The sequence below is a fragment of the Macrobrachium nipponense genome, chromosome 41, assembly GCF_015104395.2.
Source record: "Macrobrachium nipponense isolate FS-2020 chromosome 41, ASM1510439v2, whole genome shotgun sequence".
Lineage (NCBI taxonomy): Eukaryota > Metazoa > Arthropoda > Malacostraca > Decapoda > Palaemonidae > Macrobrachium > Macrobrachium nipponense.
Genome location: NC_061102.1, coordinates 34348492 through 34367100, shown reverse-complemented (window position 1 = coordinate 34367100; position 18609 = coordinate 34348492). Strand labels below are relative to the sequence as shown.

The 18609-nt window shown below is 39.2% G+C and overlaps 1 protein-coding gene across 3 annotated transcripts in view; it reads left to right on the top strand.

Annotated features, from left to right (window-relative positions):
* The first annotated feature begins 13 nt into the window (after window positions 1-13).
* LOC135212669 (lysosomal-associated transmembrane protein 4B-like) overlaps window positions 14-18609 on the top strand; it is a 39314-nt gene continuing 20718 nt past the window's right edge. Inside the window, exon 1 of one of the 3 annotated variants that reach the window (XR_010313961.1) lies at window positions 14-154. Coding sequence is in view for 2 of the 3 variants with exons in the window: in XM_064246323.1 (XP_064102393.1) it covers window positions 10587-10593 (7 nt within the window). In the remaining variant the exon portion in view is untranslated. Of the gene's footprint in view, window positions 155-10339; window positions 10594-18609 lie in introns of those variants that run through there. The other 2 variants (XM_064246323.1, XM_064246322.1) reach the window with 2 other exon arrangements.

Here is an 18609-nt window from a genome sequence, read left to right as displayed (position 1 = left end):
GTGCGGTTTTCTTGTAAACGCTGAGCTCATCAACTTTATGATTGTTGCAGGCTGGCTCATTCATAGGTTAAAAGTTATTACCTGTCGAAATTAAAGTTGGTGATAAGGTAGATAAAAAAACGTCCACATACAAAGAGGCGGTGAGCAATAAAAGGTAAGTAAAAGTAAGCCTTGTTTTCGGTTAGGACGACCAACAATGTACAACATGATCAAGTAAATAAAGATACGGGGGAACGAGTGAACCACCGTAAACTTTGATACAATCGAAAGGCTGGCAAGTGACGGTAATTGAAAATTCAAAGAATGAAAGATGGGAAAAACTTGCCTATTATATCACGAATAACTGTGATTTGATAGGCCTATGCATGATAAGTAACTCAGCCTGCCGGCAATCAAAAAAGACTTCTTGGCGGAAGAAGAATATGATTATTGAAAAAGTGGTAGGTGCTGCATTCAGTGGCTTAATGGAAAATACTGATTTGACTAAGACAAATGAAAGTTCGCATGAAATTAGTAGGCTGAGGTCAAAACATGACCATTTCCTTGAGGAGAAACGTTGGCATATTGTTAAGAATACACTTGAGATCCTATAGGGAATTGGCAAAATTTATGACAAGCAATAATGGTTAACGTCATATTCGCACGGAGAGACCTGGTTGCCAGAAAGTCTTCATTGGGTTAGTCAGAACAGCTAGTTACAGTGATTACAAATCAGTGGTAGGAGGGGTAAATTGTCAATTGTTCATTAGAAATATAATTATTATTATCTCATCAACGGAAAAGTCTCTGCCAATGTAAGGGGAGTCGAAGAGGAGATAAAAGCAAAGGAAATCAGTGAAGAGCTATAGTAGATTCACATCAACTGCGCATTTGATGTCTAGGCCAGTCCCTTACGACGCTCCTGATTGGCTGTTGATAAGCCAATGACAGGGCTGGAAACTCTCAGTCTCTCGATAGAGTTCACATAGGCAGGATGTATGTTCCACCTCTCCTGAGGGATATTTTTGAAAGACGTTTTCCTCAGAAGTGGAACACGTATCCTGCCTATGTAAACTCTCGAGAGAGACAGAGTTTCCAGCCCTGTGACTGGCTTATCAATAGCCAATCAGGAGCATCGTAAGAGACTAGCCTAGACATCGGATGCACGGTTGATGTGAATCTACTAGAGTGATAAGTAAGTTAACAAAGGTGACAAAAAAATCCATACCTTAGTTACATTAGCAGAATTATTTGTAGATTAAAATAGGACAATATACATGGGGGGGAACTTGAAAAAATGTGTGAAAGTTATATATCGTACCCGTGAAAACACAGGGGTTCGTTTTTCCAAAACTAGACCCTCTCTTCTATAAATGTCATTAGATATATAGGTATATAAGAGATGAAATACTTGAAAATGTTATTTTAGTTGTATTAAGAAGAAAAATTGTGTATGCGGTCTATGCCCTTCTACCCGATTAGATGTCATTCAAAGTACTGTCTTTGGTTAACAGAATTTTACTCAAAATCATTTACAAATTTGGTGGCCTATATCATATTTCTAGTATCACTTGTATTTGCTACTACTAAAGAATGATGTTAATGTTTGATAAAAAAAATTAGAAAAAAAAATTCCAAAAACACAAAAGTTTACTTATAACTTTGTAAGTACAGTTCCATGAAAAGGATAGCCACAGAAAATACTTTCAGAGATTTTTTTTTTGGGGGGGGGGCGGGGGGGTCGTCCGCCCCGAGATGACCCCACCCCCAAACCTCGCTACAGGCCTGGAACATTAAGCATGTACTCGCAACAGCTTTTTTTTTTTTTTTTTTGTGTGGGGGGGGGGCGGGGGTGGCCTGTGTAATGAAGTCCAAGAAGAAAAAGTCACAATTTTAGTTATAGTAGATTCACATCAACCGTGCATCTGATGTGCAGGCCAGTCCCTTACGATGCTCCCGACTGGCTTTGATTAACCAATCACAGGGCTGGAAACTCTGTCTCTCTCTCGAGAGTTCACACAGGCAGGATGTATGTCTTTCAAAAGTATCCCTCAGGAGAGGTGGAACATACATCCTGCCTAAGTGAACTTTCGAGAGAGACAGAGTCTCCAGCCCTGTGATTGGCTTATCAACAGCCAATCAGGAGCGTCGTGAGGGACTGGCCTAAACATCAAATGCACGGTTGATGTGAATCTACTATAGGAAAATAAGTCAGAGTAATTTACAGTCGTTTGTTTATGCTTTTACGGTAATCCCCACAGGGGCGTTCCTAGACATTTTGGAGCCCGGGGGGTACAGTCCCATTTGGAGCCCCTCTTAGTGGGGTGGGAGGCGAGAATAGCGAGCGAAAGCAGTGGGTGGGGGTTCGGGGGTTAGATTTTTAGAATATGAGCAATTGTAGGATTATTTTAAAGGCGCTTGGAAATACGAATTTCAGACATTTTATTTCTTTAAACTAGGCGTACATTGAATAATTGAAGATCCACTTAATCCAGTTGAAACGTGACGATAAATGGTAAAAATGAGGATAACAGTAATGTACTCTGATGGCGATATGACGTGGAGGAAGTTGAATGAATCAATATTGCTGGAAGGGACTCCATTATGGGAAGGCAGGTAGAACAGAGTGAATGGAGTGAATCATTTAAATGTGTATTATCTGGGCAAATGGGGCCATTATGGGGGCCCTCAGAGGATAATTAGGACCCCTATAAGCAGTAATCAATTGCCTTAGATCGGTCCTGCCCTTACCCCAATCAACGTTACCCACCCTCCTCCGATCCGTATGAGAAGGTCTATAATGGGCTCTACGATTCTGTGGGGACCCGCGGAGAGCCCTATTTCTTTTACATGACATTTTTGTTACATTTTTGCTCACAAAATTGGAAAAGTGGGCCCTTTAGTGGGCCCCAAACTTTCGGGTCCGAATATAAATGGTGACCATTTTGGGGTCACTATATTTATTAGCTTGTCCTGTCAAAGCAGCAATGGTTAAATTTCGCACTTTGGGATCTGGGGGGGAGATTTCAAACAGCACCCCCCCCCCCGCCCCTCTCCCCCTCAGGAACGCCACTGAATCCCCAACGGCCTTGTACTAAACCCTTGGGGTCACTACCTAGAGGAGGTTAATGTAACTTTTCTGTTAATTTGTTGTTGACTTTTTTTACCGGATTCGTTACTGTATTTTCCGGGTAATTTTTTACTTCCAATATGTTTCTTGAACCTATTTCTTATGCAAAATATGTATGGATACTTTTTTGTTTACTTTTCTTTAAAAAAAAATTGATCAGTGCACTTTTTCTTGAAAAAAATTATCAAATGATATTTGCGAGTTTTTTCAGCTTATGAAGGATAGGCAAATGTTTTTCGTCTGTTTTTCATATTCGTTTTTTCTTAGATTGTTATTCATCAAATCAAATACGTTCATTGCAGCAAATAAAATTTTATGTTAAAGCGATCTATATTTATTCTACACGGAGAGAGAGAGAGAAAAATGGGGGAGGTATAGTTGAATATCGATTTGCCTGAGAGTATAGTATACAAAAGTGACAATCAATCGAGCGTGATTCAGGGTCAGTACTTTTATGTTTTCGTGGGACTATCTACCTTCCCTTCCCTTCCTCGAGGCCAGAGTAAAACAGAACGGAGATACAGAGAAAATATATAAGAAGTAAATTAAGTTTGCATTAAATTTGTTGTAGGAAGATTGATTCTCATCACCGAGCATTATAACAGACAAACCCCCGAAGAAGCAGTAATTTTGTTTGTATTTTCTCCACCATCGTTGAGCAAGTACGAAGGAAAGCAAACTTGACCACAATACGTTTAAATATAGAACGCTATATATATTTATTGGTGTGTATGTGCGTGCGTCCGGTTTAACTTTCGAATATCAATACACAGCAGTCATGCATGACCTTATTTGTAATTGATTAGTTGGGGTCCTTGTGGGTGTAAGTATGCGCGCGTTTTACAAATATAGGTTAAAATATTAATTGGCATAATTAATTTCGTGTGATTAAGTGTGGTAGGTCAGTTCCTGTGGCCTTTTAATCTGTGGGCAGAACTAAATGGTGATATCGTTCGTTTGTTTGGCTCGGACTTCGACACTGGACTAGAAGACCGCACAATACAGCAAAAAGGTATCACTGGTTCTGTGAAAACTCCTAAATACCAGGGTTACTCAAATGATCACAAAAGTATTACGAATACAGTTGTTGCTGAAATAAAAGTTGATATGCAGATGTAAAGAGTCAGACAGCAACACACCGAAATGAAGGGCAGAGGAAATAGGGCAAACCATTGATTTACAATAACGAATTTCCTGTCCTCGGTTTGCTTGGTATTTTTCTCTCCGAAAACACTGATGCACTTGCATAAATGTATGCATAGGATTATAATGAACTTTTCTAATGATTCATATCCATTGGAGTCACAAATCCTCTTCTCCCTCGGTTCACAACATTGCTTGTTTGAGAATGGATCGAAGGAAGTTTCTGTTTGTACACCTGGAAGACGATAGCCACCAGAAAAAATCCCTCAAATCCGTTGTAGGTTCGTTTGCCCGATTATCTGCTTCCTTTTCTGTCAACCATTGAAAAAAACTGATACCTCCGCAAACAGTTGCGACAACTTCGCGAAAACTTAGGTACGATCAACAAACAATCCAGAAAGAAACTGAGTATTTTCTGTGAAAGTAAAAACGTGCTTCGACCGTCTGGCAGCGAAACTTTACCTGCCAAGGGGATTGGCTGGCAGGTATATGACGTCATCCGTGACGGAATGGTATGGGTGCTGAGGAATGCAGAGGCGGAGAAGTCTCTCCTGTCCGTTAATGAGATGGCGCCAACAAGATTGCTTGTCCCCTGAAGGAGATCATTACCGTGCTGTGATTTGAAACAACAAGTGCTTTATACATATTTAAGCACAGGAATAAAATGCACATTTCACTAATCATTGCCAACATTGAATTTAATTGGCTGTAAGCAATCGCATATTTATTAAGAAGCAAATATGGAGCCGTGCGTGCATGCAGCATACAGACGCTTATTTAGAAGTGGACATCGTAGAGAAAATGCTTTTCTGCGGAGGTAGTGAAGATCTGGGCGAAGCGCGTTTGTTACGCAAAAGTTTGTTTGGTTTGAGAAGTCAAGCAACTTTGGGTCTGGTCAGTTTTAGGACAGGAGATTAATGAGAAGCCACTGACTGTTGGCAAATAGGCTCAAGGGACATGCATGTTTCTGAAACGCCGGAGTGAGTTATAGTACATTCTAGTGTGCCTCCCAAAACCCAATCCCCAATGCACAGCTTTAAAGAGGAAATAGACGAGTGGTTAAGTGGTTAAAAAAAAAAAAGTAGACAAATATCCTCGACAGGAAACATGGTTTATTAAAATATCATTATTAATATATATATATATATATATACTATATATATATATATATATATGTGTGTGTGTGTGTGTGTGTGTGTGTGTGTGTGTGTGTGTGTAAGGTGCTGGTTCAAGAGTCACCATTAAAAAACAAACCACACTGCCGCATACATCATGTAACTGGTGAGTCACGTATACAAGAGAGGTTCCAGTAGGGGGTAGTGCCGTCAGTGGACCTCATGTTGTGCACTGTAGGCATTACTTAATGGTTCTTTGCAGCGTGCCTTCGACCCCTAGCTACAACCACTTTCGTTCCTTTTGCCGTACCTCCTTTCATATTCTCTTCCCTCCCATTTTACTTTCCAGCCTCGCCTAACAACTAGTTCATAGTGCAACTGCTTTGAGATTTTCCTCCTGTTACACCTTTCAAACCTTTTACTGTCATTTTCCATTTCAACTCTGAATGACCTCACAGGTTCCAGCGCTTGGCCTTTGGCCTAAAATCTATATTCAGTTCAACTGAACAAAAGAGAGCCACTTCGGCTCCGTGATACAGAACTTCCACATGAAGCACATTTAGTCACCAACTGGCCGTACACCATTCTCTCCACATGACCAGATCACTTCAAAAAGACTGATATGTCGTTTCACTTGAAATGGAATGGAATATAGATTTTAGTCCAAACGCCAAGCACTGGGACCTATGGGTCATTCACCGCTGAAGGGGGCACCAGAGTCACACAGGTTTGAAAGGTGTCACAGGAGGGAAACCTCGCATTGCACACTGGGTCAATTGTTAGGAGAGGGTGGAAAGTAAGACGGCAGAAAGAGAAATTGAACAGAGGTACAGTAAAAGGAACGAAAGGGGATGCAGCTAGGGACCGAAGGGACGCTGCGAAGAACCTTAAGTAATCCCCAGGATTAACAGAGTACAGGGTTAGAAACCGTCCCATCGTTACTGCGCATATATGTGACGTCATTGGTAGGTGGCCATAAAAGAAAACAAATAATTTAAGGGTCACTATGGGAATTGTTTGCCCACACCCATTTTATCTCTTTCACGACCTTGTGTGAGAGAGGTCCCCGTTAATCGCCAGATCGTTTCCTAGGTCTTCACTCTGGTGGGGGTCAAATATGGACTGATGACTTTTTTTTTTTTTTTTTTTTTTTTTTTTATCTACTTAAACCTCAGTCATATCAGCCACGTGACGTCATGCGCGAGATTGAGGATCCTATTTTGGTCAGAAGTGGTCTAACCCTGTACTCTATTAATCCTGGTAATCTCTACAGTGCACTGCGTGAGTTGCACTAAACAAACCCCCACCCCCCCGACACGGAGTCGTTTCATTGCAGCCATTTTAGTCGCTCTTTCAGCCCACCATTCCCGTTTTTTACCGCTGCGCAAACGACTGAAATAGACAGTTAGACAAGAAGTAAAGTAAGCGAAAGAAAATAGCTTGTTTAGTCGAAGAAAGGAACGGAAAGGAATTTTTATATATCTGTTCATTGATTTGTCTATTTAATTTTTTACAGTCTATTTGGTATTGATGCAGAAAACCTGTTCGTTGATTTTAAGCTATGGTAGGCGTGAGAAGCATTTTTCATATAAAAAGTCCATAGTGGCTTTATTTGTTTATGAATGTATTTTTTTTGTCTCGTCAAATGATATGAGCTGTTAGGAAAATGGCGAATCTCTGGTTTGTCTACATTTAAGAGGCTGCTTCGTCATTTCTAAAGTTCTGCGAAGTGTGATCGTCCTCAGTGATTGTAGAAAAGGTAGTCTGTGACAAATATCAAATGATCTGTAGAAGGTTTCATTTCGTAGACGTAATAGAGAATACATAACCTATGAAATGTAACCTTTAAGATATAAGATTTTAATTCAGTTTATGAAAGAATCAGCTGAATTCAGCTTTGATTTTATAGAATATATCCGAAAGTATATAGAGTACGTTGTATAGAATATGGGCTATGATCTATATCATATTAAACAAAATCTGAAGAATGTTGCCTGTTGATTTGATAGCTCAGTAAAATATAACTCGCATCGTAACTTGGCTGTTTAGATGTAATCCCCTTCTCTCTCTCTCTCTCTCTCTCTCTCTCTCTCTCTCTCTCTCTCTCTCTCTCTCCTTCTTTCTTTTTGAGAGTGGCAACTCCACCAACTGCCGACAACTGTTTTTGTTTTGAAATCATTGTTATTTCCATTCTGTCGCAACCATCGAACCTCATTATGGAAAACCTGAATTAACATATTTCTCATATTACTCTGTTACAAAAGTCAGACCATAAAACAATGAAACTTGAATTTATCCTAAACTTTCATAAAATAACAAATAGATTGAAAAAAGATTCCCAATTCCGAATATCAAATACCAAGCAATGGAATTGTCGATAGCAAATTATTCCGGTAATACGAAATCACAATTATTCGTTCAACAATAAACTTTAAGCCTAATGAACCAAACAAAAACTTCTCTCAGTTTTCTTCTGAAGATTGAAAAAGAAACCCACAAAATTACTGTGTACAACGGGTTTACTTAAAAGTATTTACATTTTATTTTACTCAACACTCGAGTACTTTCAGGTCCTATCTGTGGCCCTTTTTCAAGAGATGAGTAGGTTGTCAGCCTGGGTCAGAAGACTGCTGGGCCTTGACTCAGGCTGACAACCTATGCATCTCTTGAAATAGGGCCTGAAAGTACTCGAGTGTTGAGTAAAATAAAATGTAAATACTTATAAGTAAACGCGTTATACAGCACAGTATTTTGTGGGTTTCTTTTTCAATCTTTAAGCCTAATGTTAGGATTATTTTTTTTATCGTAAATATATGAAAAGCATTCGAGATCTTTACATGCTTGTAATGAGTAAGCCACAGCCACGGTCATAGAACAGGTCAGCCAGCGCGCAGCTTTGGGCGTGATTCACCAATAATACTGTGACGTCACACTCCTTGGTCTCACACACTTTGTTATCCAAAACAATGCTTTGGTTTGCTATCCATAAGGTAAACAACAGGAACTGCTGAGTACCCGTATATCATTTTATTCATCATTCATTCTATCAGTGATCATGCCTATACTCTCTTTTTTTTCCATCTGTCCATCAGCCTGTGGTGTTTGTGTATGGTAACACTGCGTTCCGGGCTTTAAATCACATCCTATTTCGAATATTACCGGTGTAATTCGCATACAGTAAATTATCAAAACACTTTTCAGTTGCAAATGTACACCAAGATATCCTTTTATTTACCTAAAAGTTACATATAGCGTAACTATTTAATGCCCGGGACGCAGTGTTACCATGCGCGACCACCACAGGCGGATGGACAGATGGAAAAAAACAAGAGTATAGTAACTGCGCGGTATTCCCCGTGGGGGTGTTAGTTCGTCAGTGGACCTAATGTGGTGCACTGTAGGCATTACTTAAGGTTCTTCGCAGCATACCTTCGGCCCCTAGCTGCAACCCTTTCCGTTCCCTTTACTGTACCTACGTTCGTATTAACTTTGTTCCATCTTACTTTCCACCCTCTCCTAACAATTATTTCATAGTGCAAGTGTAAGGTTTTCCTCGTGTTATACCTTTCAAACCTTTTACTATCAGTTTCCATTTCCGCGCTGAATGACCTCATAGGTCCCAGTGCTTGGCCGGTATTTGGCTGTTCTATTACACGTGAAAAAAACGAAAACCTCGAATATAGAATACCGTCGTTTTCCCAAAGCAAAGCTAGACATAGACCAGTGGATACATCTCCGTATTGACTCTTAAAAATAGGAAGTGTTTCAAAAACCTCCAAGGCAGAAAGTGAAGTCTTTGTGTTCTCGGATGTTCCCCCAGTTAATCATATTAGCTTGAAACCATTTTATTGACTGGGCGATTTTCCCTGAACACTGGAGAGTGTATATCAGATGCTTAGTAAAACCGGCTACTAGAGGAATTGGGGGATGTCTCGTCAAAAACTTTTATGTGAAATATCCTCAGTTAGGAAACAAGAACAAATGATACTTGGATAGACTGTGTTTTAGGAGAGGGGGGTTGTTGGAGTTGCATTCACCCTATTCATTTTTTTGTTCTTTTTCGCAGTTAGTACTAATGCGGGAGGTCTGTAATGCAGCGCGCAAGAAAGCTCCCATGGAGGCAACATTTTTTTTTTTAAAGCTTTGCTTTGAATTTAGACAAATCTTGTACTGAAATTCCTGACGATTTATTGCCTTTTTTTTATTTTCATTGATTTATTATTTAAGATATCAGTATATTCTCGAATGAGATTACCTAAAACATTTGAGCAACCGTCCGCGAGGAACTAAGAAAAGAAATGAAAGTTATAACTTGGTCAAATATTTTCAAAAGGCAGAATGTTTTATATACATTCTTTTGACAATTGAAATATCACCTTTCCAAAAATATTCTTTTCTTTAAAGAAATAAGTTCTAATGTACAGTAGTTAGTGGTTCTTCCTTGACCATGATACAGATTATCTTCATTCAGAGTTCCAGAAAAAAAATAATTAATAAATAGTTTTTTTTTTCATTAAGATCGATATAGGTCTAACACACCATCAAAAATGTCTCCTACAGATTATATATATATATATATATATATATATATATATATATATTATATATATATATATATATGTGTGTGGTGTGTGTGTGTGTGTGTGTGTGTGTGTGTGTATTATATATATATATATATATATATATATATATATATATATATATAATATATATATATATATATATATATAATCTGCAGGAGAGATTTTTGGCGGTGTGTTAGACCTACTCTTAATGGTTCTCACCACCACGGACCCTCTGTGGACCCACCCTTTTTACCACCAACCTCCCTCAGATGACGTAGGTGTACAGAAGAGGTTTAAAATTAGGTACGCTGTCTGGCTGACCTGGACCGTGGCCACAGCATTTTAGGGAAATACGTCATTGAATCACGCCGTCTCAAGTGGAGTCGATACTGGAACGCCGAACGCAAATAAATTGTCAGCGTCTAAATATTAATTGTTGCAGATTGCCATTGTCCCGATGACAGCAGAAGAAAGTTGCTTATTTTGATAATGACGTCACAGATTCGTCATTAATCGTTCATGTGCGAACGGTAGCGTGTTGCCAGATGTAAAACAAGGCTTTGACGTCCAACACATTTCTGAGTCCCGTAGTTGTGTTATACGTGCTCGCGGAGTCTGGCTAACTGTGCGTCCGTTCGTGTCTTCACGTGTAAAATGAAAAGTAAGTTATGAAGACTTGTGTATCAATCCCGATCTGTAGTCTTGGGAGAAAAATATTATTTTATTAGGACATATTGGGGATTTGGCTTTTGACAGCCCAGACTTTCGCCATACCGAATGATGGTCTTACGTACTATTTCGAGATAAAAATTCTAATTCGAAAGACAAAAAGAGAAAAATGGTTTTCTATGCCATGCTACGAAGTGTCGAGTTAAGAATGTTAGCATTATAAATGATGTGTGGTTAGCAACATAGACTAATTAGGTTAGGGAAAACGGAAGGAAAAGCTTGTGGGAAGGGAAACAATGAAAAAAAATCCAAATGCGCTGCAGTCTTCCACCTGCAAAGGGTGGATCGACCTAACTCGTGTCACATTCGCCTATATTTTCCGTGTTTCCTTCCGCGGGCTACTGGGCCTCGTAGGACTCAAGGTCCAGAAAATAGCTCTTATTTGGACCTTGGTAGGGACATAGGTTTGATCGGCTTATAGGCCTACGCCTTAAGAAAGGTTCAAGTTCAACCAGCTAATCGTTAGGATGAGAACTAGGCTCCATTTGGTGCATTAATCACATTGACAATCACAAAAGCTGAGAAAAATGACCATTATGCAAACGAACAATGAACCTACGAAGCAAAAAGTTGTTTAGACGGTTTACGTTTTAATAAAAACATGGTGAGACTTTTCGGCCTAGCCAATTTATAGTCAGTGCACCGAAGGAGAGCTACAGAGATCAATAAGATCACGTTGAGGTTGGTGAAGAACTGCTAACAGTGTTGCCAACGTCAAAGGGACCTTTTGCACAATGCATCAGAATGGATACTTATTTCTTGAATCAGAAATGCATAAAAGTTTGCTCAGTGGGGAATTTCATGACGAACTGACGCATTGCAGTAGTCCTAGAAATGTGCAAAAAAAAAAAAAAAAAAAAAAAAAAAATAAAAAATGAAATTGTGAATAAGAATGACGGAACTATTGAACTTATGGGTTTTACTGAAATGAGTCGAGTGGAATTTTATTTTAGTGAAACCTTAACACTGTGTGTGTGGTTTCTTTTTTTTTATTTTGTTTTATTTATCCATTCATTTTTGCTACATCATGTAAAAATAACTGTAAGTCACTTGAGAGGTCATTATACGCAGCACACTGGGCTGTGATCGAGATGACCTACACAACCCTTGAATGATACATAAACTGGAACAAAACCTGAAATCTTTAGACCGATCTCGGAGAACAATATTCCATGAACTAAAATTGGAATGAGAAGCGGACGAATTTTGAAAATATTCTGCAATCAAAACCTGACAGAAAGCAAACACACAAACAACATTCTTATAACAAGAAAGTCGTAGAAGTAATGCGTGTGACGAGTCATATCCTGCATCGTCACAAATTACTTCCAATTATTTTCACGAGTTGGTCCTTCATCGATTAGGCTTGCATTTCTCAGACTGGACGAACTTCATAGTCATGGCAACCAAACAAAAACATAGCCCTGAAATTGGCAGGACCTTTCAAATAATCGAAAATGACTCACTATCCCAAAGAGAATCAAGGACCACGAAGATGGCAATATCGATGGATGGAACATTAGACAACGACAGCTATAAATATTTTCGTGGTCAATGCAAAATGTCGCCAGCGGCTCGGTGGGAGTTGTGGCGCCTCCCTCGCATGTCTGTGGTGCGTGCTGGGAAGACGGGGTCCGGGGAGGGTGAGAGAGAGGGGGGAGCATTTGACTAAGGTCAAGAATGAAGACTGTTGGTCTGGCACTGCCATATTGATTAAAAATCATTTGGCACAGAACTAAGGGATTCTGTCATGTGTAGATTTTAACAAATAAAACGGGGGTATAGCTTTAAATGTGACATTTAGGCTATGAAGCCAAGCACTGGGGCACCTTAGACCATTAAATTTTGTCGCTCGAGACAGTGAACAGTGGGAGTTGGCTTGGTTGGAAAGGAAGATAAAGAAATCCAAATAATAAATTCGGTAAAGTACCTACAGGGCCCGCAAGGTGGAAAACCTCATAGTACCACTAATCCGAGTAGGGAGATAGTGCAATGTAGGCATTACTTAAGGTTCTATGCAGCGTCTCTTCGGCCCCTAGCTGCAACTGCTTTCATTCCTTAAACTGTAGCGCCGTTCATATTCTTTCTTCAATCTTACTGTCCACCATCTCTCTCCTAACAATTGTTTAATAGTGCAGCTGCTGCGAGGTTTTCCTCCTGTTACGCCTTTGGAGCCTTCAACTGTCAATTTCCATTTCAGCGCTCAATGGCCTTAGTTGCTCCAGTGCTCGGCATAATGCCAAAAATCTATATAAATCAAATCAAACCAAATCATTGTATACCACTAAGAAGTAAAGTTGGAGATGCTTGGCAGCAAGATTGAAGAAAGGGAGCCGAAATGGAGCTATAGGCCCAAAGGGACGCTGCAGACACCCTTTAGTAATGCTTTCAGTGCATTACGAAGGGCGTTGACACCAATAAACAACCCGGCCCCCAACCGCCCCCCATTGGGTTATTTTCCTTCCGTGTTGATAATTGAGCTTCAGAATGTAATTGAGCGAGCACCATCTTACTCACCTTTGACTTTCTATACTTCCTTGACCGTTCTCTCTCTCTCTCTCTCTCTCTCTCTCTCTCTCTCTCTCTCTCTCTCTCTCTCTCTCTCTCTTACGTAAGTAAGTCTGCATGTCCGTTAAACATAGCATACCTGGAATTGTCGCAAGGTGTGGATTATTGTGCTAATACTTGATAACCAGATTTTAAGTTCCCTTTGTTGCCCCTCGACCAAAAAAAAAATGCACGATTTCCGGAGATTCGTTCAACTCCTAACTTAGCTACATAAGCTAGAAATACAAAAATAGAATATAGGAGATGTTAAAATTTGAAAATTACAATTATACACTTTTTAACCGTAAATGATTTACCTGTGATGCTCTGAAACTTTACTGCATTTTGGAGCCCTGTCCATCCACCTGGAGCGGTTACTCCAGAATTATTTTTGAAGGTCTATAGGAAATTCGCGATAGAAGTTCACTCTCGACGTGGTTCGTATAGGTCACGTAAAGCCGTTGGTCCCGTTGCTGAATAACCACTGGTTCCATGCAACGTAAAAACCCCATACAAGCAAACAATATAGGAAATTCGTTGACGATTCCGTGAATATCCAGAGAATTTTCCACACCTTGATCTTGATCCTGTGTCCCGTTAATCGGGAGAGACCCAAATGAGAAAGAGATGGGGAATATCTGATTTTAATTTTACCGGTATTTAATGGTTTTGCTAAATCGTTGAATTTAAAATCTTCCCCATTACGAAAGAGAGAGAGACTAAAGGCCGTATTTGTATATATGTCTGCATAATCTGTTTTGACGAGTCAAGTAAGATGGTCAACACAACTGCACTGGTAACATTGGAGTGATGTTGACCTGTTTACAATATTCACGGTAGAGTTCTTGATTAAAAGTTTGGCAAACTTTGTACACAAATAGAGAGAATGCGAGAAAGATATAATAAAGAATAAGGACATATACATGTGTATATATGCTGCCCTATGGTAGGGGTGTAAGAGTACTGCTATTTGGAAGGGTTCTTTAATGTATTAAGTTTAACTGGAATAATTTGTTTCCAGAACCATGTGTCTTCCCCCCTCCCCCGTCATTGTTCCGCAACCACCGCCTTTTCAATTCTTGAAACCAGCCATCAGCTCCCTTTGTCTATTGCAAGATTATTATCAACTTACGGCCGAGGCTCTTCATTTATTATTCATAGTCATTTTGAATATTATTTTGAAAGCTATGTAAATATCCAATAATAAGGTTTATTTAAATGTATAATTATCCATTGTCCTACTGGTTTGCATACCAGTCAACACTTATTCCAGTGTGTAATTGATCCATGTAAATCTCCTTACTAACTCCAGATGTCTTATGGTGTGTTGACAGTTTGATCTAATTCCATCACTTACTTCGCTAGACTGGCTTGCATTCCAGCCCTCAGTTACTCCATTGCTCATTGTGTAAATAAAAAAATCTAAAGTACCTCAATTACATCTAGCTTTTCAATGACGACCTAGTATATTGTTTAAATATAATACGCTGTGCAAGCACTATCTGTTACTACATTTCATTAGGGATTTGGCTGTATTTAAGTGTCCATCAGTCCACACAGTCATTTAACCAATTCTTTTAAAATCATTTTTTATCCAAATCTGTAAGCATATATATATTATACACACACACATACTATATATATATATATATATATATATATATATATATATATATATATATATTATAATAACAACGGGAGCGTCGCCCCCACTATTTTCATATTTGGTATGCGTTTAGCCAAGAGCGGAAGACGAACTGGTAACACTTTGCCCCTCCTCGCTCTCTCTCTCTCTCTCTCTCTCTCTCTCTCTCTCTCTCTCTCCCAACCTACACTCAATTATTTAAGGTCACCAAATCAGAGTCGGAGCTACAAAAATATACGTTTATTCAAAGTAAAGTACTACTTGAATAATTCAGGTTCTTACAGGATAATTAATGGAATGATAATTCATAGTTCAAGTCTCACAGACAACCCCCCGGTATTTTATAGTCTTAATCAGTAATTAGTCACACCAATTATCTCTTCTCCAAAACACAGTCCCCTCACTAGGACACTTAGTCCTCTCACTAGGACACTTAGCCCCCTCACTAGATCCACCTGTTTAAAAGACAGGAGAACACACTCGTAAGCACACACAATTGTAAAGACAAAGTCAAAAGATTAAATGAAATAGAACATCTTTACAAAATATCAAAGTAAGAGACAAGCCATAACTTTGGCTAAAGCATATTGACACTTACCCATTACAGCTTGGAATATCACTTAAACAAAAATACATTATAGAGCCATCCAGGCTCTTTCTCCCCAAGGCAGCCGTCTCCTCCGTTCTGCCTAAAACTTGCTGTTATGAATGGACATAGCTCGTACACGTACACACGAATTCACACTCTTCAGTAACTGGTCGCAGCCAGTTTTCAAAGGCACCTTGAACAATAGCCTCTCGAACTCACATACCTACAGAACGAACGTTGACCTGCTAAGTAAGCATCTTAATGTCACACCATCCCAGAAAAGAGATATCAGCTTTCTTAAGCTGTCGCTCGGACTCTGTCTCCATGGCAAGTTAAATATGATGAGTCTCCACATCCCTCCTTTTAACATATATATTAAGTAAAGGATTAAGTAAAGGACGTCGAGTCGAAAGAACTTGCAGAAACACCGTTGTTTATTTTTCCTTCGTGGCTTATACCTTTATTTATGGATTTATCACGTTCCAAACTTTCGTGATTCAGTTATAGTATATAGGCATGTGCGTATGTGTATGTGTACGAAAATGTAAAAATATACTTGAGTTGGAGAGGAGAGGTTTTCAGTGATTCCGAATCTTCCAGGAAGTCGTATTTATAGTGAAATGGCATCTTTGACGTAGATATTTGCATAATTCACAGAAATATCGTTTATCGAAGTTGCTTTTCCTAATTTGCTGGGTCCCTACTTTGCTTCTGATATTGGTTAATTGTTTGAGATTCAGGAACAAGGACTTCTGAATTTTGAATTTTTATAGGCGTGCTAAAGGCTAAAATGTCACATAATCATCTTTCCTGGCATTTTATGAGCTTTTCACCAAGAGGCCGATGTCGGTGGCAAAGTGTGAAATCAATCCTGTTGGCGTGCCACCTCGGTAGCCGCGAGTTCGATTCTCGGCCATTCCATTGAGGAGTGAGAGATGTGCATTTCTGGTGATAGAAGTTCACTCTTGATGTGGTTCGAAAGTCGCGTAAAGCCGTTGGTCCTGTTGCTGAATAACCACTGGTTCTATGTAGCGTAAAAATAACACACAAACAAACAATCCTGCTTTTGCTTTTGAGAACTTTCGTTAATGTCACAAGCCGGACCAATATTGGTTCTTTCCCGCGCAGATTATTGACCAGAAACTCCAAATTTGTGTAACCACCTATGAATCTTTCTTCGGTCTTGAAGACTTGACGCCTCTGACCCCACGATCGAGAAACCGAAGGAGATTGTTCTCAGAAGTCCTTCCTAATAATGCAGTTGATGATCGCCAAGAGTTATATCATCTTGGTTAAATATAGAATTTAGGCCAAAGACCAAGCACTGGGACCTATATGGTCATTCAGCGCTGAAACGGAAATTGACAGTAAAAAGTTTGAGAGGTATAAACAGGAGGAAAACTTCGCAGTTGCACTGTGAATCAATTGTTAGGAGAGGGTGGAAATTAAGATGGAAGAAAGCGAACATGAAAGGTGGTACAGTAAAAGGAACGGAAGGGGTTGCAGCTAGGGGCCGAAGGCACGCTGCAAAGACCCAGTAGTGCACCTCGTGAGGTGCACTGGCAGCACTAGCCCCCTACAGGGATCTCATCTTGGTGACCAAAGAACAACTCCTTAGGAGAAATTATTCTGGAAAACTAGTGCCATCAAAAGGGTAAAAGTAAGTCTGTGGGATCATCGCTAATTCCTGAGCATTAATGAGTGCCTCATTCTTGGACAAGCCACCTTTCTGACAGCAATGCCATATTCAGATTCAAGGCCTTCAACATTTTGGATGAAATTTGGCACCTTAGGTACCCATACATAGCGTGGATTTTAAATGTGATGTCATGCTGAGTCGAGTTTCCTTGGCAAACTACATATAATAAAACTAATGTTGTGACGTGATAGAAGCTAAAATTTGATTGATTTACGCGTAAGGAAAATCTGGAATGAAAATCATTCGCATGCTGAAAGCACTGAAGCACATAGAAAACAAAAAGAAGTGAATGAAGCGCATATATCTTTCTTATAAAGGAAATGCTAAAGTATAGCAGATAGAACTCTTGTAACACGAGGGACTTCATAAGAGATGTCGTTGATATAGTGTACTGAAAATTCCACATGAAGAGGTAATGTTGAGAATCCGATGATTTTTTGCATTTTCTAATACCATAGGGTATAACAGTAAAAAAACTGCCGGATGACACACTGTCACCTTTAGGGAAAATTATCTATGCACTAAAAAGTTTGAGGTATTTATGAGACAAAAAAAATCTGTACAAGTTTTACTTCTGAGTGACATTTTTATCTATCTCCTCTTTCGAACAAGTAAATAGTTTTATTAATTGTTATTTGGAAAAATACATTGCCATAATTGAGAAGAAAATTACTAATATTAAAAAAAAAGACGTGAAAAATCAAAGATGTATAAATAGTTATCGTTATTACAACGCGCAAACTGTGATAGATCGTTACTGCATTTAGCTAGCCATCATTTCAAATGTTTCTTAGAATAGCCTTTTCTTAATTTTTTTCTTATTCATTTTTACTTCTATCTTTCATCAGTTCAGCGAATCGGTTCAAACACTCAACTGAACTTTTACATTGACAAAACAATGCACTACATCCTAGAGATGCCTTCACACAACTGCAATTTGCACTTCCACATGTATTCCCTTCGATAGCACAAGAACATTTAATAAGCTGCAGAAAATATTCTGGAGCACATGATACTCCTTTGGATGTGGTAACTGCCACTAGAAAAGTATGATTAGGGTCAAATTCCCAACCATAGTCAGTCGCGTCCATAAAGGGTGGATTGGCTTTATCAGCACATTTCCATCGGGCAGCCTGTAGGTGACACCGGTAAACATGGTATCTAGATGCGGCTGCTGTTGGAGGCAGTGTCTTTAACTTGGGAGCTCCTATAATTTTATTGGCAGAATGTTTTTTTCTGTCATACCGCATACCTAATGTCAAACATAGTGTCAGAGGCTTTTGACGGTATGCCGTAGCAGCGTGATCTAACAATTCCTTTGTTGGGCCAAGTTATTACCCACATTATTAAGATGGCTTTTGTAGCAGTCTTTATCTGGTATATTCTCTTTGCATTCATTTACAATGGTGGAAGCAATAGTTTTTACAGCTGTTTGAACATCATCATTCTCTTCTTCTTTTGACGGTTT